The sequence below is a fragment of the Aquarana catesbeiana genome, linkage group LG03 (assembly GCF_042186555.1).
Source record: "Aquarana catesbeiana isolate 2022-GZ linkage group LG03, ASM4218655v1, whole genome shotgun sequence".
Classification (NCBI taxonomy): Eukaryota; Metazoa; Chordata; class Amphibia; order Anura; family Ranidae; genus Aquarana; species Aquarana catesbeiana.
The window spans coordinates 696010837-696033031 of NC_133326.1; the positions used below are offsets into that span (position 1 = coordinate 696010837).

General features: G+C 39.7%; 1 protein-coding gene across 1 annotated transcript; it reads left to right on the forward strand.

Moving 5' to 3' along the window:
* Positions 1–71: 71 nt before the first annotated feature.
* LOC141134264 (olfactory receptor 10A7-like) lies at positions 72–22093 on the forward strand. The gene is made up of 2 exons (XM_073623843.1): positions 72–131; positions 21176–22093. The coding sequence occupies exons 1-2, from the start codon at positions 72–74 to the stop codon at positions 22091–22093; spliced, it is 978 nt and encodes a 325-aa protein (XP_073479944.1).
* Positions 22094–22195: the final 102 nt, after the last annotated feature.

The window sequence follows — 22195 nt, forward strand, 5'->3', positions numbered from 1 at the left end:
AAAGAAGGAAAAAGAGGGCTCTACTCATGGAGCTTACATTCTAAAGGGTGGAGGAGGTGCTACAAAAGGTCATGGCTGCAGGGAATGATCTGATGGAGGCAGTGAATGCACAGTTTTTAGCTGGATGTGGGGTAAGCTTCCCTGAATAAATTCAATTAAAGATTACCTAAAAGTGGACAGGGTAGGAGCTAACTGGATGTACTGGGGTAGGGAGTTACAAAGGATAGAAGAGGTTCTGGAGAGGTCCTAAAGGTGAGCATGGGAAGAGGTGACATGGAAGCTAGAGAGCAAGATGTCTTCGGAGGAGTGGAGTGGACAATTTTGGCAATATCTTGAGATGAGGTTGGTGATGTAGCTGGGGGCAATGTTATGGATAGCTTTGTATATTGTAGTTAGTATTTTTAATTTTTTATGCTGGGCTAGTGGAAGCCAGTGAAGAGATTTGCAGAGAGGGCAGCAGCCACGGATCAGTTAGTGAGGTGTATAAGTATATCAGCAACATTCAGGATAGACTGAAGGGGGGATAGCCTGTATAGATAGCCAGCAAGAAGGGAGTTGCAGTAGCCAAGGCGGGAGATAATGAGGGAGTGAATAAGTGTTTTTTTGGTGTTATTGGTTAAGAAGGGGGATTGGATATGGGGCTCGAAAGAGAGGTCAGAATTTAGGATTACACCCTGGCATGTGTGGAGGGACCAATAATTGTGCTATTGATCTCAATGGTAAAGCCATGAGGGGGTGATCGGGAAGGTGTAGATTTTAATAGCTCAGTTTTATTCAGATTGAGTTTGAGGAAATTGTAAACATCCATACTGATATGTTGCTCAGTAAATTTGAGGAGGTACATAGAAGATTGAGGGGGTGAACTGGGGAGTGGAGAGATAGATATGGGTGTTGTTGGCATAGAGGTGGTATTGGAAGTCATGGGAGGTTATCAGCTGGCCCAGGGTAGAGGTGTAAAGAGAGAATAGGAGAGGCCCAAGAACAGAGCCTTAAAGTACCCCAACAAAAGAGGAAGAGATGCAGAGGAGATAGAGTTGTAAGTGACACTGAAGGTGCTCTGAGATAGATAGGAGGAGAACAAGGAAAGAGCAAAGTTACAGAGGCCAAGGGAGTGGGGTTTACTGAGGAAGATTGGGTGGTTGATAGTACCAAAGGCAGCCAAAAGGTCTAAGAGTATGAGTATGGAGTAATGACCCTTGATTTTAGCAGTTAGGTCATTAGGGAGTTTTAGTGGAGCAGTTTCAGTGGAATGTTGTGGAAGGAAGACAGACTGTAGGGGGTCAAGAAGGTTGCTATCAGTGAGGTCCAGTAAAGTTTTTTTTAAGTATGGAGGTAACCAGTGCATTTTGAAAGGGGAGGGAAAGGTGCTGGTGGAGAGGGAGAGATTGAAGTTGTGGACTACAGAGTGTAGGATAGAGCACATAGTAGTTGTGAGGATCTAATGTCCGGGGACAATTGGTGAGCTGGACCTCACAAAGGAGTTTGGCAACCATGGTAACAGGGTCATAAGAGGAAAGAACTGGATGTGGTGTTGGACCTGGTATGTTGGTTGGAGGAAAGGCTGGACACTGGAGATCTCATCAGGAATACATAGTCATACATAGTCATAGTTTCTGTTTAAAAAGCAAAGAACATACGAGAAACAGAAGCTTTAATCATACACAATCTAGCCCCAAGACATTTTCAGTGGTTAAATTAACAAAACGAACACTAGAGGGTCACACATATGAGATATGTGCCCTAGTAATCTCAGGAAGTAGTATAGTAGTGCAAAGACATTGTGTATTTTACTACTATATCTGTACTTTGAAATAAAAAACATTTGTTTTGAACGTTTTACATATTGTAATGTCTGTGTCGGTACCAGGAAAGTCCATTTGCCTCAAAAATGTCTTTCTTTATCTACAAGTATTGGGGACGTAAGATTTTTTGAAAGAGCTATCCAGCACATTTTTCCTTTACACAACCAGGCACTGCTCATCACCTGTCCAATACAGTCCAAACAGTGAAGCTTGGTGGTGGCAGCATCATACTGTGGGGGTGTTTTTCAGTTGCAGGGACAGGACGACTGGCTGCAACCGAGGGAAAGAAGAATGCGGACAAGTACAGGGATATCCTGGATGAAAACCTTCTCCAGAGTGCTCAGGACCTCAGACTGGGCCGAAGGTCTACCTTCCAACAAGACAATGACCCTAAGCACACAGCTAAAATAACAAAGGAGTGGTTTCACAGCAACTCCATGACTGTTCTTGAATGGCCCAGCCAGAGCCCTGACTTAAACCCAATTGAGCATCTCTGGAGAGACCTAAAAATAGCTGTCCACCAACGTTTACCATCCAACCTGACAGAACTGGAGAGGATCCCCAAATCCAGGTGTGAAAAACTTGTTGCATCTTTCCCAAAAAGACTCATGGCTGTATTAGATCAAAAGGGTGCTTCTACTAAATACTGAGCAAAGGGTCTGAATACTTAGGACCATGTGATATTTCAGTTTTTCTTTTTTAATAAATCTGCAAAAATGTCAACAATTCTGTTTTTCTGTCAATATGGGGTGGTGTACATTAATGAGGAAAAAAAATGAACTTAAATGATTTTAGCAAATGGCTGCAATATAACATAGACTGAAAAATTTAAGGGGGTCTGAATACTTTCCGTCCCCACTGTATACAAGATATATACAATGATAAAAGCCATGACCACCTCTATAGTTGTATAAATCAGACCATAGAATTATCTAAGTATATATATCCCTCTAATTCCACATGGCTCCTGTGAGGAAAATGGTATCTACAAAGTTAGCACCATAGTAAAAATGGCATGGTTTCATGCAAGAAAGGTAGGTATGAAGGATCCTGAATATATGATGGACAAGATCCGGGTCCCAGGTTCCAAATGCTCATGCAAGGTAGACAATAGAGACAGCCAAAAGAAATTATGGTATTGGCTCAGTGTGTTAAAGGCTTGTGACAGTGGTCCAGAGGAGGTTCAGATGTCAGGAACAAAGTCAAATGACAAAAGGTACATGGATCCACATATTCAGCTGTGAAACAACACTCTGTATTCTAGAATCCCTCCCTCGCACTGTATCCTTAGTCCACAGTTTGTGTCACAATACAAAGCTGCCAATAATTATCTTGTGCGGCCCCTTAAATTTTGTAATCCAGAATACACATGCTAGTGCAAAGTCACTGTTTCATTAAGGTAAAGTGCAAAAGTACTTATCAGATCTTATGATGCTTCATCATTCTCAAGGTGCTTTCTCATCGCAGGATTTGTCATGCCTTGGATCCTCAGGATTTGCCTATTGAGGTCACAATGTGAGAGGTGATCAAATGGATCACCTGACCAGTTTCACCGGACTCTGCTGGCTGCTTTAGAGGCTCAATCATGGAAATGATCTGCCACCATATGCCGCCCCCGGGCTTTAAATGGCTGCTGGGGTGTGCCGCAATGCACGCTGCATCCACGTCAACTGTATTAGTGCGTGCATGGTGGCGTCATTCGGTCCCACGTTAGACACCGCCATCATGCAATACGCACAATGACGCCAGACCATTTTACATCAAGTGAAAAAAAAAGTCATTACTTTTAAATCTCCACATGAAGGAGACAAATACTAAAAGCAGATCCGCATAAACCAACAATCCCAGAGGTGACAAAAGGCCGCAGGACTTATTCTAGTAGCTTAATGTCAAATATTTATATTAAAAAATCTTTCAAAAGTGAAAAACACTGATATGTACAGTGAGCTCTGGAGAACCTGCTGATCAAAATTACCCCCCCTTTTGTCCTGCGGGATCACTTCAAGAACCCAACACTTTAAAGCGGAGGTGCGCCAAGTTTTATTTTTTTTTTAAAGCCACCAGCTACAAATACTGCAGCTGCTGACTTTTAAAATAAGGACACTTACCTGTCCAAAGTGCACGTGATGTCGGCAACCGAAGCCGATCTATCGCTCGGCTGTCAGGTGCTGCCACCGCCATCTTTGGTAAGGGAATCAGGAAGTGAAGCCTTGCGGCTTCACTTCCTGGTTCCCTACTGCGCTGCGCTATCCCACTGGTCCCTGCTGTCTTCTGGAACCTGTGTGTCTCCCAGAAGACAGTGCGGGGGACGGAGAAGACGCCGGAAGTGGAGTAGATACCTGCGGGTGGCTCGGGTATCTATGCCCGAAAGTGGGAGCAAAATACCTGTATTAGACAGGTATCTGCCCCCCCTCCCCCCTGAAAGGTGCCCCACACCGGAGGGGAGAAGGAACCGGAAAAGTGGAAGTTCCATTTTTGGGTGGAACTCTGCTTTAAAAAATGGGGGTCTCTATTATGTTGTAAGCATACATGTTTAGCAAGACGTGGTATAATCCTAAACTGCATAGGTGTGTGCAGCCTATTGCATTAGGGTGTGCACCCCAAAGCTCAAACACATGCTACTGATCACTCACTATGATCATTTAGAAAAGGAAGGGGTCGGTAAATTACATATTTACCGGTCCCTTTCCCCACTCATCCTAAAACATCCCCCTGTGTGTGCCCGCAGCAGTAGCCAGTGGGAGAGGAGAGGAGGAGAGGAAAGCCGGCAGTGCTGTTGGGGAAATGGGGGGGCAATAGGGGGAATCTGTGCTGCACAGAGTGATTAACAGAGGGATTAGGGTGTGCCTGGGCACACCCGGCACACCCTGTGTGCACGCCTATGCTAAACTGCCTAAGGAGTTCTTTACTCTGAGAGCAGTAAGGATGTGGAACTCTCTTTGACAATTGATGGTGTCAACGAGGATGTGTCCATAGTTAAAAAAAAACAAAACGTTTCGATGGGCATCCTAGCAGACACAATATGCAGACATACGAGAGATGGTAGTGATACAAACACACACATACACTCACACTGACACAGTTTGAACTGGATGGACTGTGGCTCTGTTCAACCTTACCAACCATGTAAACTATGTAAGGGTGACAGAATATTCAGAAACTCTGCACATGTTGGGCAAACAAGTAAAAACGTATTATGTTGGTACTAAAGTAAATTGGCCCAAGGATAAAACAAATGTTAATACCTAAAGCACAATTTTACAACTTTGACATGTGTTAATAAATCTGTACATATCATCACAACTACTTTCTGAATCTGGGTGGATTATACCATGTTTTTTTTTTCAGGACAAATTGGGCTTTCATTTGGTGGTAAATGGTGATGGATATCTCAAAAATATTTTTTTTCAATTATCAAAGAACTGTCCCAAAATAGTAAAAAAAAAAAATTTAAATGTAGCTCTGTATTTCTATTTACTACCATAACCTACCACCAAAGAACAACCCGAAATAAATTGTCCTGCCCCTGACGATTGCAGCAATACCACACATGTGTATGTTAGTTGTTGTTTGTACCCATAGTACAGCCCAGAAACAATAGTGCAAATTTTGCGCTTTTTTCTAAAACACACCGACACTAACTCACACTGATACTTATTTAACCTTTGCATGCCTAAGCTTATTATTGACATTTGTTGCTTACAAGTAAAATTCCGTATTTTTTCCTAGAGAATTAATTAGAACCCCAAACATTATATATATACACAGTTGTGCTCATAAGTTTACATACCCTGGGGCAAAATTTATGATTTCTTAGCCATTTTTCAGAGGATACGAATGATAACACAAAAACTTTTCTTTCACTCATGGTTAGTGTTTGGCTGAAGCCATTTATTATCAATTAATCGTGTTTACTCTTTTTAAATCATAATGACAACAGAAACTACCCAAATGATCCTGTTCAAAAGTTTACATACCCCAGTTCTTAATACCGTGTATTCCCCCTTTAACATCAATGACAGCTTAAAGTCTTTTGTGGTATTTGTGGATGAGGCTCTTTATCTTCTCTTTGCAAAAAGCCTCCAGTTCCTGTAAATTCTTGGGCTGACTTGCATGAACTGCACGTTTGAGATCTCCCCAAAGTGGCTCAATGATATTGAGGTCAGAAGACTGAGATGGCCACTCCAGAACCTTCACTTTATTCTGCTGTTACCAATGATAGGTCGACTTGGCCTTGTGTTTTGGATCATTGTCATGTCCAAGTACGTCCCATGCGCAGCTTTCTGGCTGATGAATGCAAATGTTCCTCCAGTATTTTTTTATAACATACTGCATTCATCTTGCCATCAATTTTGACCAAATTTCCTGTGCCTTTGTAGCTCACACATCCCCAAAACATCAGAGATCCACCTCCGAGTTTCACAATAGGAATGGTGTACCTTTCACCATAGCTCTTGTTGACTTCTCTCCAAATGTAGCGTTTATGGTTGTGGCCAAAAAGCTCAATTTTGGTCTCATCACTCAAAATGACTTTGTGCCAGAAGGTTTGAGGCTTGTCTCTGTGTTGTTTGGCATATTGTAAGTGGGATACTTTGTGGCATTTGCGTAGTAATGGATTTCTTCTGGTGACTTGACCATGCAGCCCATCTTTGTTCAAGTGCCTCCTTATTGTGCATCTTGAAACAGCCACACCACGTGTTTTCAGAGAGTCCTATATTTCACCTGAAATTATTTGCGGGGTTTTCTTTGCATCCCGAATAATTTTCTTGGCAGTTGTGGCTGAAATTTTAGTTGGTCTACCTGACCATGGTTTGGTTTCAACAGAACCCTTCATTTCCCACTTCTTGATTAGAGTTTGAACACTGCCGATTGGCATTCTCACTTCCTTAGATATCCCTTTCCTGTTTTATACAGTTCATCTACCTTTTCACACAGATCCTTCGACAATTCTTTTGCTTTCCCCATGACTCAGAATCCAGAAACGTCAGTGCAGCACTGGGTGAGAGATGCAAGGGTCCGTCAGGAGTCCAAAAACTCATTGACCTTTTATACATGCACACACTAATTACAAGCAAACAGATCACAGGTGAGGATGGTTACCTTTAATAGCCATTCAAACCCCTTTGTGTCAACTTGTGTGCGTGTTATCAGGCCAAAATCACCAGGGTATGTAAACTTTTGATCAGGATCATTTGGGTAGTTTCTGTTGTCATTATGATTTAAAAAGAGTAGACATATTGATTGATAATAAATGGCTTCAGCCAAACACTAACCATGAGTGAAAGAAAAGTTATTGTGTTATCATTCATATTCTCTGAAAAATGGCCAATAAATCATAAATTCTGCCAGAGTATGTAAACTTATGAGCACAACTGTATAAATATATAGCAGAGACCCTAGGGAATAAAATGGTGATCGTTGCAATATTTTATGTCACACGGTATTTGCGCAGCGGTCTTTCAAATGCAATTTTTGGGGAAAAAAGACACTTTCATGAATTAAAAAAAAAAATAAGAAGTAAAGTTAGCCCAATTTTTTTGTATAACGGGAAAGATGATGTTACACCGAGTAAATAGATACCTAACATGTCACACTTAGAAATTGCGCACACTCGTGGAATTGCGACAAACTACGGTATCTAAAAATCTCCATTGATGGTGCTTTTGTAAAAAATTAATGGCTACCAGGTTAGAATTACAGAGGAGGTCTAGTGCTATAAGTATTGCTTTCACTCTGATGATCGCAGTGATACCTCACATATGGGATTTGAACACTGTTTACATTTGCGGGCGCGACTTACGTATGCATTTTCTTTGCTGCGCGAGCATGCAGGGACGGGGTGCACTTTAAAAATGTTTTTTTCTTATTTATTTAATTTTTTTATTTACATTGTCCATTTAAAAAAAAATTCTGATGACTTTTATTGCTGTCACAAGGAATGTAAACATCACCTGTGACAGTAATAGGGGGTGACAAGTACTCTTTATGAAGGGATTGGGATGCCCAATCCCTCCTTTGCACTTAAAAGTATTCAAATCACCAAAATTGGCGATTCTGAAAACTGTCATTTTTTTTTTAATTTGCACCATTGGCAGCCAACAGAAGTGATGTAGTGACGTCGCTTCTGGATTTTACATCAGAGACCTGATCAAAACCAAACTGGGCTTTGTTCGGGTCTCAGCCTAGTTGGCGGATGTGCCGGCTGGTGGCTCGGGTCTCCCGGTGGGACGAGAGGCTCGGGAAGAGTAGTGGAAGGTGGCGGGAGGGGGGACATCCCCTCCCTCTCCTTTATGATAACAGCCAAGCGGCTTTTAGCCACATTGGTTGTTATCACTAAAAAGCCGACCGGTGACTCTAAAAAAAAGTACCAGGGTGATGCCTGTAGCTTCAGGCATCGCCCTGGTAAAACCTCTTAAAGCCACGAACACAAATTTGTGTAAGGTCAGTGTGAAGGGGTTAAAAAAGGCCAGTTATAGGTTGGGGCAGTTGTCAGTTGTTTGTACTCTTGGTTATTTGGTGAGGGGTCGCTGGGCACCTTTGCTGCCATTGTGCTATATGCTGGGTGTCCAGTGCACCCAGTGTATAGAGATAGGACTGCATACAATATTGAGGTGCCTTGTCACAACCTCTGCAGCTTACGCATGCATTTGCAAATGTGTGCAAACTAAACCCCTGTTTTTAACGTGAACTGTAGGCTGGCTGGTAAGTTGAGCTAAAACTTTTTTTTTGATTGACATGCATCGCTCTTCCATGTGCTCTTTGCTGTTAAGGCCAGTTATAGGTTGGGGTGGTTGGCTTTTGTTTGTACTCACGTTGATGGTTGCATTGATGCCTAATAAGTGTGGAGCAATTTATGCTCACATACATGTGCTTGCCCTACACTGCATATGTTATTTTTCTTATATTTGCAATACAATTTTTTTTACACTATTTTTATTTTATTTTCATTTAGCTTGTCATTTTTTTTGGGGGGGGGGAGCGGGTACCTAGTTTTGACAGGTACTTCCTGTCCCACTTCCACTCTCACCGCCTAGGCAACTCCTCCTCTCCCCCTCCCTGCAATCTCCTGAGATGCATCACAGGTCCCAGAAGATTGCCCCGCAACTAAGAAGGTGCAGCACGACTCGCGCAGTGCTGTGAAGCCGCAAGCTGTCACAGCCAGGTGCCCACACTTGCAATGCCGGCTCCGCGGAGAGGAGAGGGAGAGAACCAAGGCTTTGGGCGGCCACATCACTGGACCGTGGGACAGGTAAGTGTGTGTTTATTAAAAGTCAGCTTTTTTGTAGCTGCTGACTTTTAATGAACTTAACAAATGAGTGGAACTCCGATTTAATTAGCTGCATGCTTGGCTTTAGTAGCCGGGGATTAACAGCTAGACATGTGCGCTACCGAAAAATGTGTTCGTTTTCATTTCATTTGTTTCTTTTTTTTGTTTTTTGGGTCATTCATTATGATCGCAATTCGTCAATTCGTAAATTAGTAAGTTCGAAAATTCGTAAATTTGTAAATGTAAAAATCCGAAAATAAGAAAGAAAATCAAAAAATTTGAAAGAATAACTAACTAATAATAACTAACTATTAAATTATAGGCATTGGAATTTCCTTTCAAAATTTGGCTGTTAGTGAATGTAATGAATACAAATTTATTTAAAAATGCGAATTATCCAAATTAACAAATGCCACATCTTAACAAATGGAACGGAACAAATTAATAATAAATAATAATAAAAAGTTTTTATTATTATTGTTACTTATTATTATTCATTTGTTACATTTCATTTGTTTAGATTTGGCATTCATTATTTCGGATAATTCGTGACTTCGAATAAATTCGTATTCGTTACATTCACTAACAGCCAAATTTGACAGCAAATTCCAATACCTATAATTTAATATTTAGTAACAGTTATTATTAGTTAGTTATAATTTCAGATTTTTGAATTTCCGATTTTTCTAATTTACAAATTCACAAATTTTCTAATTTACAAATTTACGAATATTCAACATTCCGAATAATCTGAAAAAATTGTTAATTTGGATATTTACAAATTAACAAATTTGTCAAAATTTATTAAAAAACTAGTTCAGAATGAAACGAATTGCACATGTCTATCAACAGCTGTTAACCAGAAAGTGAAGTATTACACATTGCTTCCAGGTTCATTACTCTTAAGAGGATCAGGAAATGGATACTGTTTACCAAGGTCCCTGGCTCCCTGCAGTAACACAAAAGCATGGGCACTGTAGCAGCTATGAGCTTGTTTTAACCATTCGTGTGCCATGCCGTTGATAAATATACCTTGGTAAAGCAAGGGTTTAAGTCAACTCATTACATGTTAACCAGTTGCTTGCTTGGAGGTTTTACTCCTACAGGGTGGCAGCTGTGCACCAGACCACATATATACGTGATCCCACACTTCCGGGTAAGGGGTGCGCATGCTTGCCGCTGGAGGCTCACTTCTGCTGTGATTGCACACAGCAGAAGCTGATCGCTGGGTTTTGGGTACTCGACGTCAGCAGGCACCCGTTGATTGTCAGGCAGAGACACAGAACTGCGATCTGCCTATGTAAATATGGCAGATCTCAGTTCTGACAGGATTTGTGTATAGCGCTATTATAGCGGTAAATATCGGACCTATGAAACCAAAAGCCGTTAGGACTTGAGTCAGGTAATCACAGTGGATTCTATCAAACCCCTTCTCTGCATCCAATGCGAGGAGTAGGGATGAGCTTCGAGTTCGAGTCGAACTCATGTTGGACTCGAACATCGGCTGTTCGCCAGTTCACCGAACAGCGAACAATTTGGGGTGTTAGCGGCAAATTCGAAAGCCGCGAAACACCCTTTAAAAGTCTATGGCAGAAATCAAAAATGCTAATTTTAAAGGCTTATATGCATGGTATTGTCATAAAAAGTGTTTGGGGACCTGGGTCCTGCCCCAGGGGACATGTATCAATGCAAAAAAAGCTTTAAAAACAGACATTTTTTCAGATGCAGTGATTTTAATAACGCTTAAAGTGAAACAATAAAAGTGTAATATTCCTTTAAATTTTGTACCTGGGGGTGTCTATAGTATGCCTGTAAAGGGGCACATGTTTCCCGTGTTTAGAACAGTCTGACAGCAAAATGACATTTCAAAGGAAAAAAAGTCATTTAAAACTACTTGCGGCTATTGCATTGCCGGTCCGACAATACACATAGAAGTTCATTGATAAAAACGGCATGTTAATTCCCCACAGGGGAACCCTAAACCAAAATTAAAAAAAAAATGACGTGGGGGGTCCCCCTAAATTCCATACCAGGCCCTTCAGGTCTGGTATGGATATTAAGGGGAACCCTGGCCAAAATTTAAAAAAGAAATGACGTGAGGGGTCCCCCTAAATTCCATACCAGACCCTTCAGGTCTGGTATGGATATTAAGGGGAACCCCGCACCAAAATTTAAAAAGAAATGATGTGGGGTCCCCCCAAAAATCCATACCAGACCCTTATCCGAGCACGCAACCTGGCAGGCCGCAGGAAAAGAGGGGGGACAAGAGAGTGCCCCCCTCCTGAACTGTACCCTCAACATTGGGAGGGTGCTTTGGGGTAGCCCCCCAAAACACCTTGTCCCCATGTTGATGAGGACAAGGGCCTCATCCCCACAATCCCAGCCGGTGGTTGTGGGGGTCTGCGGGTGGGGGAATAATTGGAATCTGGAAGCCCCCTTTAACAAGGGGACCCCCAGATCCCGGCCCTCCCCCCTGTGTGAAATGGTAAGGGAGCACAAAAGTACCCCTACCATTTCACTAAAAAACTGTCAAAAATGACAAGAGACAGTTTTTAACAATTCCTTTATTTTAATGCTTCTTCTTTCTTCTATCTTCCTTCATCTTCTTCTTCTTCTGGTTCTTCTGGTTCTTCTGGTTCTTCCTCCGGTGTTCTCGTCCAGCATCTCCTCCGCGGCGTCTTCTTCCCTTCTCCTCCTCGGGCCGCTCCGCATCCATGATGGCATGGGGGAAGCTCCCGCTCTTCTCTTCATCTTCTTCTTTTCTTAATCTTCTTTTCTTCTCTTCTTCATCTTCTTCTCTTCTTCATCTTCTTCTCCGGGCCGCTCCGCATCCTGAAGGGTCTGGTATGGAATTTAGGGGGACCCCTACGTCATTTTTTTGGCTGGGGTTCCCCTTAATATCCATACCAGACCTGAAGGGCCTGGTATGGAATTTAGGGGGACCCCCCACATCATTTTTTTTTTAAATTTTGGTTCGGGGTTCCCCTGTGGGTAATTCCCATGCTGTTTTTATCAATGAACTTCTATGTGTATTGTCGGACCGGCAATGCAATAGCCGCAAGTTTTTTTCCTTTGAAATGTCATTTTGCTGTCAGACTGTTCTAAACACGGGAAACATGCGCCCCTTTACAGGCATACTATAGACACCCCCCAGGTACGAAATTTAAAGGGATATAAAATTTTTATTGTTTGACTTTAAGCATCATTAAAATCACTGCTCCCGAAAAAACGTCCCTTTTTAAAACTTTTTTTTGCATTGATCTATGTCCCCTGGGGCAGGACCCAGGTCCCCAAACACTTTTTATGACAATAACTTGCATATAAGCCTTTAAAATTAGCACTTTTGATTATTCATGTTCGTGTCCCATAGACTTTAACGGTGTTCGTGTGTTCGAACAAACTTTTTTCCTGTTGGCATGTTCTGGTGCGAACCGAACAGGGGGGTGTTCAGCTCATTCCTAGTCTCCTCCTATAGTCAGTTCCTTCCCCCTACAGTTAGAACACACACTGAGGGAACACATTTAACACCTTTATCGCCCCTAGTGTTGATCCCTTCCCTGCCAGTGACATTTCCACAGTAATCAGTGCATTTTTATAGCACTGATCATTGTATAAATGTCAGTGGTCCCAAAAATGTGTCAAAAGTGTCTATTCTGTCTGCCACAATGTTGCAGTCCCAATAAAAATCATAGATCACTGCCATTACTAGTAAAAAAAATAATAATAATAAAAATGCCATAAAAATGATGCCATAAATCTTTCTCATAGTTTGTAGACGCTATAACTTTTGTGAAAACCAATCATTATACGCTTATTGTGATTTTTATTACCAAAAATATGTAGAAGAATATATATTGGCCAAAACTGATTAAGAAATTTGATTTTTAAAAACATTTTTGGGGATATTTATTATAGCAAAAAGTAAAAAATATTGTTGTTTTTTTCAAAATTGTCACTCTTTTTTTGTTTGTATTGCAAAACATAAAAACTGCAGAGGTGATCAAATACCACCAAAAGAAAGCTATATTTGTGAGAAAAAAAGGACATCTATTTTGTTTTGGGTACAGCGTAGCACAACCACGCAATTGTCAGTTAAAGCGATGGAGGGCTGTATCGCAAAAAATGGCCTGGTCATTAAGCAGGCAAATCTTCCAGTTTGTAAGCGGTTAAAAACGATATACTGTACAGTATGTATAACTTTGTTATCTTAAGTAATGATAAAGTTTATTGCTGAAAAAACAGAGTTTTATATTTATCCAGCATAATGTTTTTTTTCTTTTACAAACATAGGCACTCAAGGGTTTTATTTACTCCCTATAGGATTGTTCATTTTTCTGTATATAAACTGTGTATAAGTGTGACTCTTCTTTGTCAGACAGGGTTTATTCAACAGTATTGATCAGCATTTTGAGTGAGATATTTTTATATCTTATATATTGTTCAGATAAAAGGCAACTTATTATTTTTCATGGTTTTTCACTCATTTTATTATCCATGGTTTACATGTAAAACATTGACTGAAAATATCTGAAACTATCTTTTTACCATTTTTTTTATTTAACATCATATTTTATTTCTTTACCTTTACTACTTTAAAAATTAAATCTTCCTTATAGTTGCTGGATTTAAAAAAAAAACAAACAAAAGACAAATATGGACCAACATCATAGGTTATTATTAAATGTTGTAAGTACATTCTATTTTCCCTTTATTTAACATGCTTTGCATTTTTATTTTTCTGTCATTAGGATTTAGTTACTAGTCCAAATAATATACAACCCCTGGCAAAACAATGAAATATCCACTCTTGTAAAATGTTCATTCAGTTATTTATCTGTGTAAAAAAAAAAAGAAATTACAGACATGCCTCAAAACTATTTTCATTTAACATTCCAAACTTCTGGCTTTAAGAAACAGTTAAAAAAAATAAAACAAAATAAAGAGAACTGTAGTAAGCTGCAACTGTTTTTGCAGATCAAGCAGAGGAAAAAAATAAGGAATCACTAAATTCTGAGGAAAAAATTATGGAATCACCATGTACTTTGCAATTCTAAAACAAACATCTGCATCAGATTACATCCTAAAAAATTATGTCAGCATCACCAAATATCCTTTCAATTGATGGAATAAGAAAAGTGTCCAAAATCTCAATATAAACTTGTGCATTTATTGAAGATTTAATGACTGTAATCTCCCCCATACCTTACCTGACATGCAACCCCATATCATCAATGATTGTGGAAATTTGCATGTTTTCTTCATGGCAATCGTCTTCATACATTTCATTGGAACGGCACCAAACAAAAGTTCTAGCATCATCACCCTACCCAATGCAGATTGGTGATTCATTGCTGAATATCGCTTTCATCCAGTCATCCACAGTCCGTGATTGCTTTTCTTTAGCCCACTGTAACCTTGTTTTTTTTCTGTTTAGGTGTTAATGATGGGTTTGTTTTGGATTTTTATTTATGCAGATCCCATTTCCTTTAGGCCATGACTTACAATTTAGGCACAGACATAGACTCCAGTTTCTGACCATTTGTTTCTCATTTGTTTTGTTGTGCATTTTCTGTTTTCAAGGAATATTGCTTTAAGTTTTCTAACTTGATGCATTGATGTCTTCCTTGGTCAACCAAAATGAGGGGTTTGGGACTTGAAATGAGGTGTGTGGGATCACAAATCTCCATACCTAGCTATATGCAAGAAAGACAGGGTTTGGGACTTTAAATGAGGTGTGGGGGATCACAAATCTCCATCCCTAGCTATATGCAAGAAAGAGAGGGTTTGGGACTTTAAATGAGGTGTGTGGGATCACAAATCTCCATCCCCATCTATATACAGGAAAGAGAGGGTTTGAGACTTTAAACAAAGTGTGTGGGATCACAAAACTCCATCCCTATCTATATGCAAGAAAGATAGGGTTTGGGACTTTAAATGAGGTGTGTGGGATCACAAATCTCCATCCTTATCTATATGCAAGAAAGAGAGGGTTTGAGACTTTAAACCAGGTGTGTGGGATCACAAATCTCCATCCCTATCTATATGCAAGAAAGATAGGGGTTGGGACTTTAAATGAGGTGTGTGGGATCACAAATCTCTATCCCCATCTATATTCAAGAAAGAGAGGGTTTGGCACTTTAAATGAGATAGGTCTAGCAAGGCTAAAAAGATGAGTCAATGTAAGAAGACATGTTTTATTCAATACATTAAAAAAACATGGCATAGCGATATAAGTACATACATGGTAAACAAGCATATCAATCACATATTATTAACCAGATATTCATAAAAGCAACCATAGCAACTTAGAGATGACATATTGAGGTATAAGATGATGGACAACTGTCATATACCTCAATATGTCATCTCTAAGTTGCTATGATTGTTTTATGAATATCTCTGGTTAATAATATGTGATTGATATGCTTGTTTACCATGCGTGTAATTTTTTTGCTATTTCATGTTTTTTTAATGTATTGAATAAAACATGTCTTCTTACATTGACTCATCTTTTAGCCATGCTAGACCTACCTTCTTGGTCTAACTGTACACTTCCCTTTAACAACCTTCCTATTTATTTGTTAAAACCCTTATTAACATCTAAACAGAAAAAAAACAAGTTTACAGCAGCTAAAGATAAGCAATCATGAACTGTGGATGACTGAATGAAAGTGATATTCAGTGATGGATTACGAATCTGCATTGGGCAGGGTGATGATGCTGGAACTTTTGTAAGGTGCCGTTCCAATGAAATGTACGAAGGCAACTGCCTAAAGCAATAATGCAAATTTCCACAATCATTGATGATATGGGGTCGCATGTCAGGTAAAGGTACAGGGGAGATGACAGTCATTAAATCTTCAATAAATGCACAAGTTTATATTGAGGTTTTGGACACTTTTCTTATTCCATCACTTGAAAGGATGTTTGGTGATGATGACATCATTTTTTAGGATGTAATCTGATTTAGATGTTTGTTTTAGAAATGAAAAGCACGTGGTGATTCCGGACTATTTTCCTCAGAATTGATATATATTTTCCCCCCTGCAAAAACAGTTGCAACTGACTACAGTTTTTTTCTTTTTTTTATCTTTTTAAGTGTTTCTTAAAGCCAGAAGGTTGGAATGTTATATGAAAATAGTTTTGAGGCATATCTGTGATTTGTTTTTTTTTTTTTTTTCTACACAATTAAACAATTGAATGAACATTTTGCAAGAGTGGCAATTCCATACTTTTTGTCAGGGGTTGTTGGAGTAATTCACAGCTATGTGTTTTAACAATCAGCAACACATGTACACAGGTTAGCTGTTGTTTTAAAGAGTGTTAGGTCACATTTTTGCTGTATCACCATGCTTTATGAGGTTTCCTGATGATAATAGAAGCACATGACCATTCTTGTAAAAACACGTGAAAATATGCCTACAATGGTGTCAATCTGGCCTCAAATTTTCCTCCCAAGATTTTCTTACATCTTAAGGTTTTATAGGAGAATTCAATATTGCTAATTTAGATGACATTAAAAAAAAATAAGATACAGTGCATTTTTTGTGTTTGATTCTGATTTCTTACAACATTTGCCTTAAACTGTATATAATCCCTAACAATGAAATTCACTCATTTGTTCCATTGTGGTCTGTTAAATAATCTATTGACTGACCTTTTTTTAAACATTTGTTAAGTTTAGAAATAATTACAGAAACAAAATTAGAAGAATACAATAAAGTAGACAATAAGCGGCTGAACCATGCAAGTAGAATCTAAAAGAAACTACAAATAAAGTACTTTACAACATATAATAAAGATATAAACACTTCAAATGTCAATTGTAATAAATAATGTCTAGACAATAAAAAGGGCTCCAAAAAAATAAATTAATGGCAGCCAAAAAGGAAACAAAAAAAACAACAAAAAAACAAAATAGACATTTAAAATATATAAGGAAAGTTAATATAACGGAAACAGAGTGTTTAAAGTGTATTTCCACTTTTGCAACCAAGTGGGGATAACAACTACGTTTCATTTGTAACATGTCCGCATTCACATACAACAGCTTAAAAAATAAAAAAGTTGAAAAATTGCAGTTTACCTTTTTCTTTGCTCTATTTTGAACCATCCAGCAAGGGTAACATTATTCTCTTTCAATGTGTGGGGGCTGGGGTTTGCCATAATTAACCCCGTCTGTATTGTGCAGGCAAATCTTATCAATTATCAATTGTAACTAGATTTAAACACCATCTGCCCCTCTGCATCAGAACCCTTTCACACCAGTGGACAAATGGGTGGTCCCATTGGGTCTGCCTAAAAAGCGCACAGGCAGACATCTATCAGACCAACCCTCATTATCTATGGAGTGGCAGATGTCAGCGGACATGTGTCCAAAGACACCCGCCTGGCATCTGATCCATTCTGGTCCACTAATAAAAGACGTTCCCCATCCATCTGGTGGATCGGATGACAGTTGGATGGAAATGGACAAACAGTGCATTTCCATCTGACAGTCCCATAGAGAACAGCGGGCTGTGTTCGTATCCTCTCTGCATAGCGGAGCGGACACAGACCTGTCATCCACCTGCTCAGTGGGGATCAGCACAGAGATCCCCACGCTGAGAAGGCGGATTCGCTTGAAGGATTCCGCTCCATCTGAAAAGGTTTAAGGGCTAGGCTTCTTGCATTGTATGCTAATATGGAGATATTTGGACATTGTTCAAAAAACCTTGCAGTCAGCCATGTAACCTTGTCCTGAGAAACATCTAAAAGGTAAGAAGAATTATTAAAAAATAAATAAATTAGGCATGGTGCGTGAATGGAAACACATAACAAACATATTGTGGGTTTTTCTCAAATCTGACTGCAAAAGTGGAAGTACACTTTCAGTGTCAATTATCACGTTTCCTGTCAAAGTCCAGTAACCTAAAGTGGTTGTAAAGGCTAAAGGTTTTTACCTTTATGCACTCTATGCATTAAGGTGAAAAAGCCTCTTTCTTGCAGCATCCCCCCAGCCCCCTCTCATACCTACCTGAGCCCCATCTCGATCCTGGCTCTCCGAGGACTCTGCCTTCTCGTTGGCTGAGACAGCAATGGGAGCCATTGTTTCCCGGTGCTTTCAATCACAGCCACTTAGCCAATCAGAAGAGAAAGGGGGCAGGACTGAACCACAGCTCTGTTTGTGAATGGACACAGAGCCGCAGTTCTAGAGCCCCCATTGCAAGCTACCTGCTTTGGGGGCACTTGGCAGGAGTGAGGAACCAGCGAGGGACCTGAGAAGAAGAGGACCAGGGCTGCTCTGTGCAAAAAAAAATGTTTTTTTGCTTTTGTTTTTTGAAAAAATAAATGTAATATCACTTTAATAGCCTTTAGAACAGGCATAGAATTCCATAAGGGTTAACAGTGATAATGCAGAGGACACTGTCAATAATGGTCTCATTACCAGGGATGTGTTCAAATGGACAGAATGGTCGTATCTATATTTGGTCAATAACATCACTGGGAGACCTTATCCTTTATACACAGTATACCTAGTCAACATTCACTGTAGGCATCAGTCGTAGCTGATTAGCCATTGGAACCACACATATCAGCTTTTTTTTTTTTGGCTGGTCAGAATTTGTTAAGTATTACAATTGATGTGGATGTGGATCTGCATAGTTGGATGAAGTGATTGATGGTAGATGTACATTGTGTGACTATTTTTTTTTAAGACTTTTCAAAAACTGCTTTTTACTGCTTACCTTTTTGTGAATGGGCAGGGGTACAATGTCCTCCTTACTCATTCACATGGGGGGGAGCTGGTATTTGGGATCCACTTTATTGTTAAATGTGGCTTTCAGATTCTGTTACGCTGACAGACTGGGCCAGGTTTGTGGGGAAGAGGCTCTTTTCCTCATCAATGTGGGGTCAAGGTGCTTTGCCAGAGGGGTGCTCCCTGGCAAGGTACCCCTCATGTTAATTGCATGTGGCCTGATATAGCTCAGGAGGGGTGCACATGCTTGTCCCCCCCTGTCCTGGCCAGCTACATATTCTGCTATGGGTCTTGTATGGACTTTGGCAGGGATTCCATGTTTTTTTTTGAGTTTCGTGCTCCCCTTAAATCTGTGGGATTTGGAAGACCCCACGCCATTTTTGTGTGTAGGGTTTTCTTTAAAATCCATAACAGGCTCTTCAGGTCAGTCTTGGCCATCTTGTTTTTTGGGGCTTGGGTATTCTGTGTCTGAGTTACAGCATAGGAACTCAGGCTGGGGTGACTCAGGTTATTCTCCAAGTGGGGTTGTCATCATTCCTGTAATGATTTAGGCAATTTTGAAGCATGGTTGTCCTGTTTTTAAAGGTTAAAAATAATGAGGTTATGCAAGCCTCTTTGTGACTGTGATGTGTAGCACTGAAACCAAAGTCGTTTCAATATTATTGTCTTATCATTTACAAAGTTCCTAGTTACCTTTGTAGACCTCAGAACCCCCTTCCATGTTGTGGGAGTTGTCAGAGTGCCTGGCAAAAGAGTAAGAGGTCTACATATAAAGCAGAGAATGGGACCTTCACAAACATTCACTCGTTGGGTAACAAACACTCCTGTATAAAATGCATGCACCTTGGTGGTTGTCCACTGGAGAAAGTTATGAAAGTCTCATTCTCTGTTTTATAAATTAATTAATTTAATAAAAACACACATACGCACAAATGGCGTACATCTTTTGGATGCATGCACATGTCTCCATGTTTTAACCCTTTTGTTACCAGAGCTGTTTTTGCATTTTCTTGCACATTTTATCCTCAAAGCTTAGTTAAAACCCCCCAAACTTTATATATTTCCTGAAAGCAGAGACCCTGGAGAATAAAATGGTTGTAGTTGCAATTTTTATGCCACAAAATATTAACTCAGTGGTGAACACAAACACAATATATTATCCAATTTTTTCATAAAATATAAAAGAAGAGGTAGCATTAAGTAAATAGATACCCAACATGTCAAACCTTAAAACTGGATGTAGCCATTATAAGGGGGGGAAACATCAAATCTAAAATTGTTCAATGCTTTAAAAACCTTTACAGGTCACAGTAAATGATAAGAAGTAAGATGAAAAGCAATACCCTAAATCTGTCTATGTCATGGACCACCAATTTGGTGCAAAAAAGAGATATGACAGCAAAGGGACCCGCAAGTACAACAAAAAAATGTGCAGTAGAAATGCACTCAGCTTTAAAATCCTGTTGTGGGCCGACATAAAAGCTGGCCATAGAAGTATCAAAAGGTTACCGGTTTAGCAAGAACCAGATGAATTCTGATTAGTCTATGGGCAGGCTGGTTGTACTGAAGTTGATCCATCAATCAACTTCGGTATAATCAGACTATTATTTTTTTTTTTTTTTCACCCAATCACTGCCAGCAGCTATAGTGCCAGCGGTGTTTAGACTTCCTGCACTCCATGTCAGCAGAACACAATAGCGCTGCTGGAGGGATTCCGTGTCAGTGTTGATGGGGGAATCAAGCAATTTTCAAGCAATTTTGGTTGAAGGAAAGAAAATTGACCAATTCCTTCCTAACACAGTCAGTGTTGATGGGGGAATCCCTCCCGCTGTGCTATTGTATTCTGACAGTGGGGGGTTTCCCAGCCATCAGAATACAATAACTGCTTGTGGCTCCTGCCACTGGTAGTGATGGAGAAAAAAAAATGACAGGCTGGTTGTACTGAAGTCAATCAATAGATTGACTTCAGAACAATTAACCTGCCCATAGATGGATAGAAAATCATCTGATTCCTGCTTAACTGCCCACATTTTGATCAGCCAGCTTTAGATAATAAAGAGGGCTAATTAGACTTCTTGAGATAACACAGGAAGTGTGCACAGGACAGCCTTAGATTTTTGACATAATGCATTTTTGAACCTATCAAGCAGACAAAAAAAAAACACTTTCAGTGGTATGTTTAGCAGACCAAAATTGAGCAAATTAGAGAACTTCATTGTCAGGGTTTACATATGCTTTAACTGTTAGTGAAGTTTTTAGTCTAAAAAACCCAACACCAAACACGGCCAGCACAGTGCCCAGCACAAGAAACTAAAGTGAGTTATTGGTTCTAATAATATTTTGTGTGTGCTTGTTTGTAACACAAAGGCATCACCTAAGAACAACATCACGGTCATTTTCCTTTTGGGGTTCCATGACATGGACAGATTTAATGTATTCCTCTTCATCTTACTACTTATCGTTTACTGTGTGACAATATGTGGAAACTCCTTGATCATCAAACTGGTGTGCATCAGCAAGAACCTCCACTCTCCCATGTATTTCTTCCTCACTCAGCTCTCCGTAGCAGATATCTTGCTGACCACAGATATTTCCCCTTTCATGCTAGATATTGTACTACATCAAGGGGCCTTCATATCTTTTCAGGGATGTATCACTCAGCTTTATTTTTTCATTTTTATCGAGGGATTTGAATGTTTTATTCTGACGATGATGTCCTATGACCGCTATCTAGCCATTTGTTCTCCTCTGTATTATGTCACCATTATGAACCACATGCTTTGCATTAAATTGGTTGTTGCCTCTTGGCTCTTAGGCTGTTTGGTTGCAATAATTTTGATACATGGAATAACTCAACTACATTTCTGCAGGTCAAATATTATTGACCATTTTTTTTGTGACTACTACCCTTTGATGGATCTTTCTTGCTCAGATGTGTCTATGCGTCTGATAGAAGCCATCTTAATGTGCATTCTTGCAATTATATTACCATTTGTCGTAATAGTAATTTCATATGTGTGTATTGTTTTAACCATAATAAGGATATCCACTAGTTCTGGAAGACAAAAATCCTTTTCAACTTGTAGCTCCCACTTGACAGTTGTATCTATATTTTATGGTACTCTAATTGCCACGTACATACTTCCAAAGGAAGGACAGATGAAAATCTTCAGTAAGACACTGTCATTACTATACACTGTTCTTACGCCCTTACTAAATCCTTTCATATACAGTTTGAGAAATGAAGACATTAAGAAAGCTTTGAGAAAAGTCACATATAACTGAAATGTTTCCTATTTAAAATATTGTATGAAACATTAAAAAAACAGCGTAAAGTTTAACGGTCCACAACACTGGCCAACTTATGAGTAAGCATGAGTGATTCAT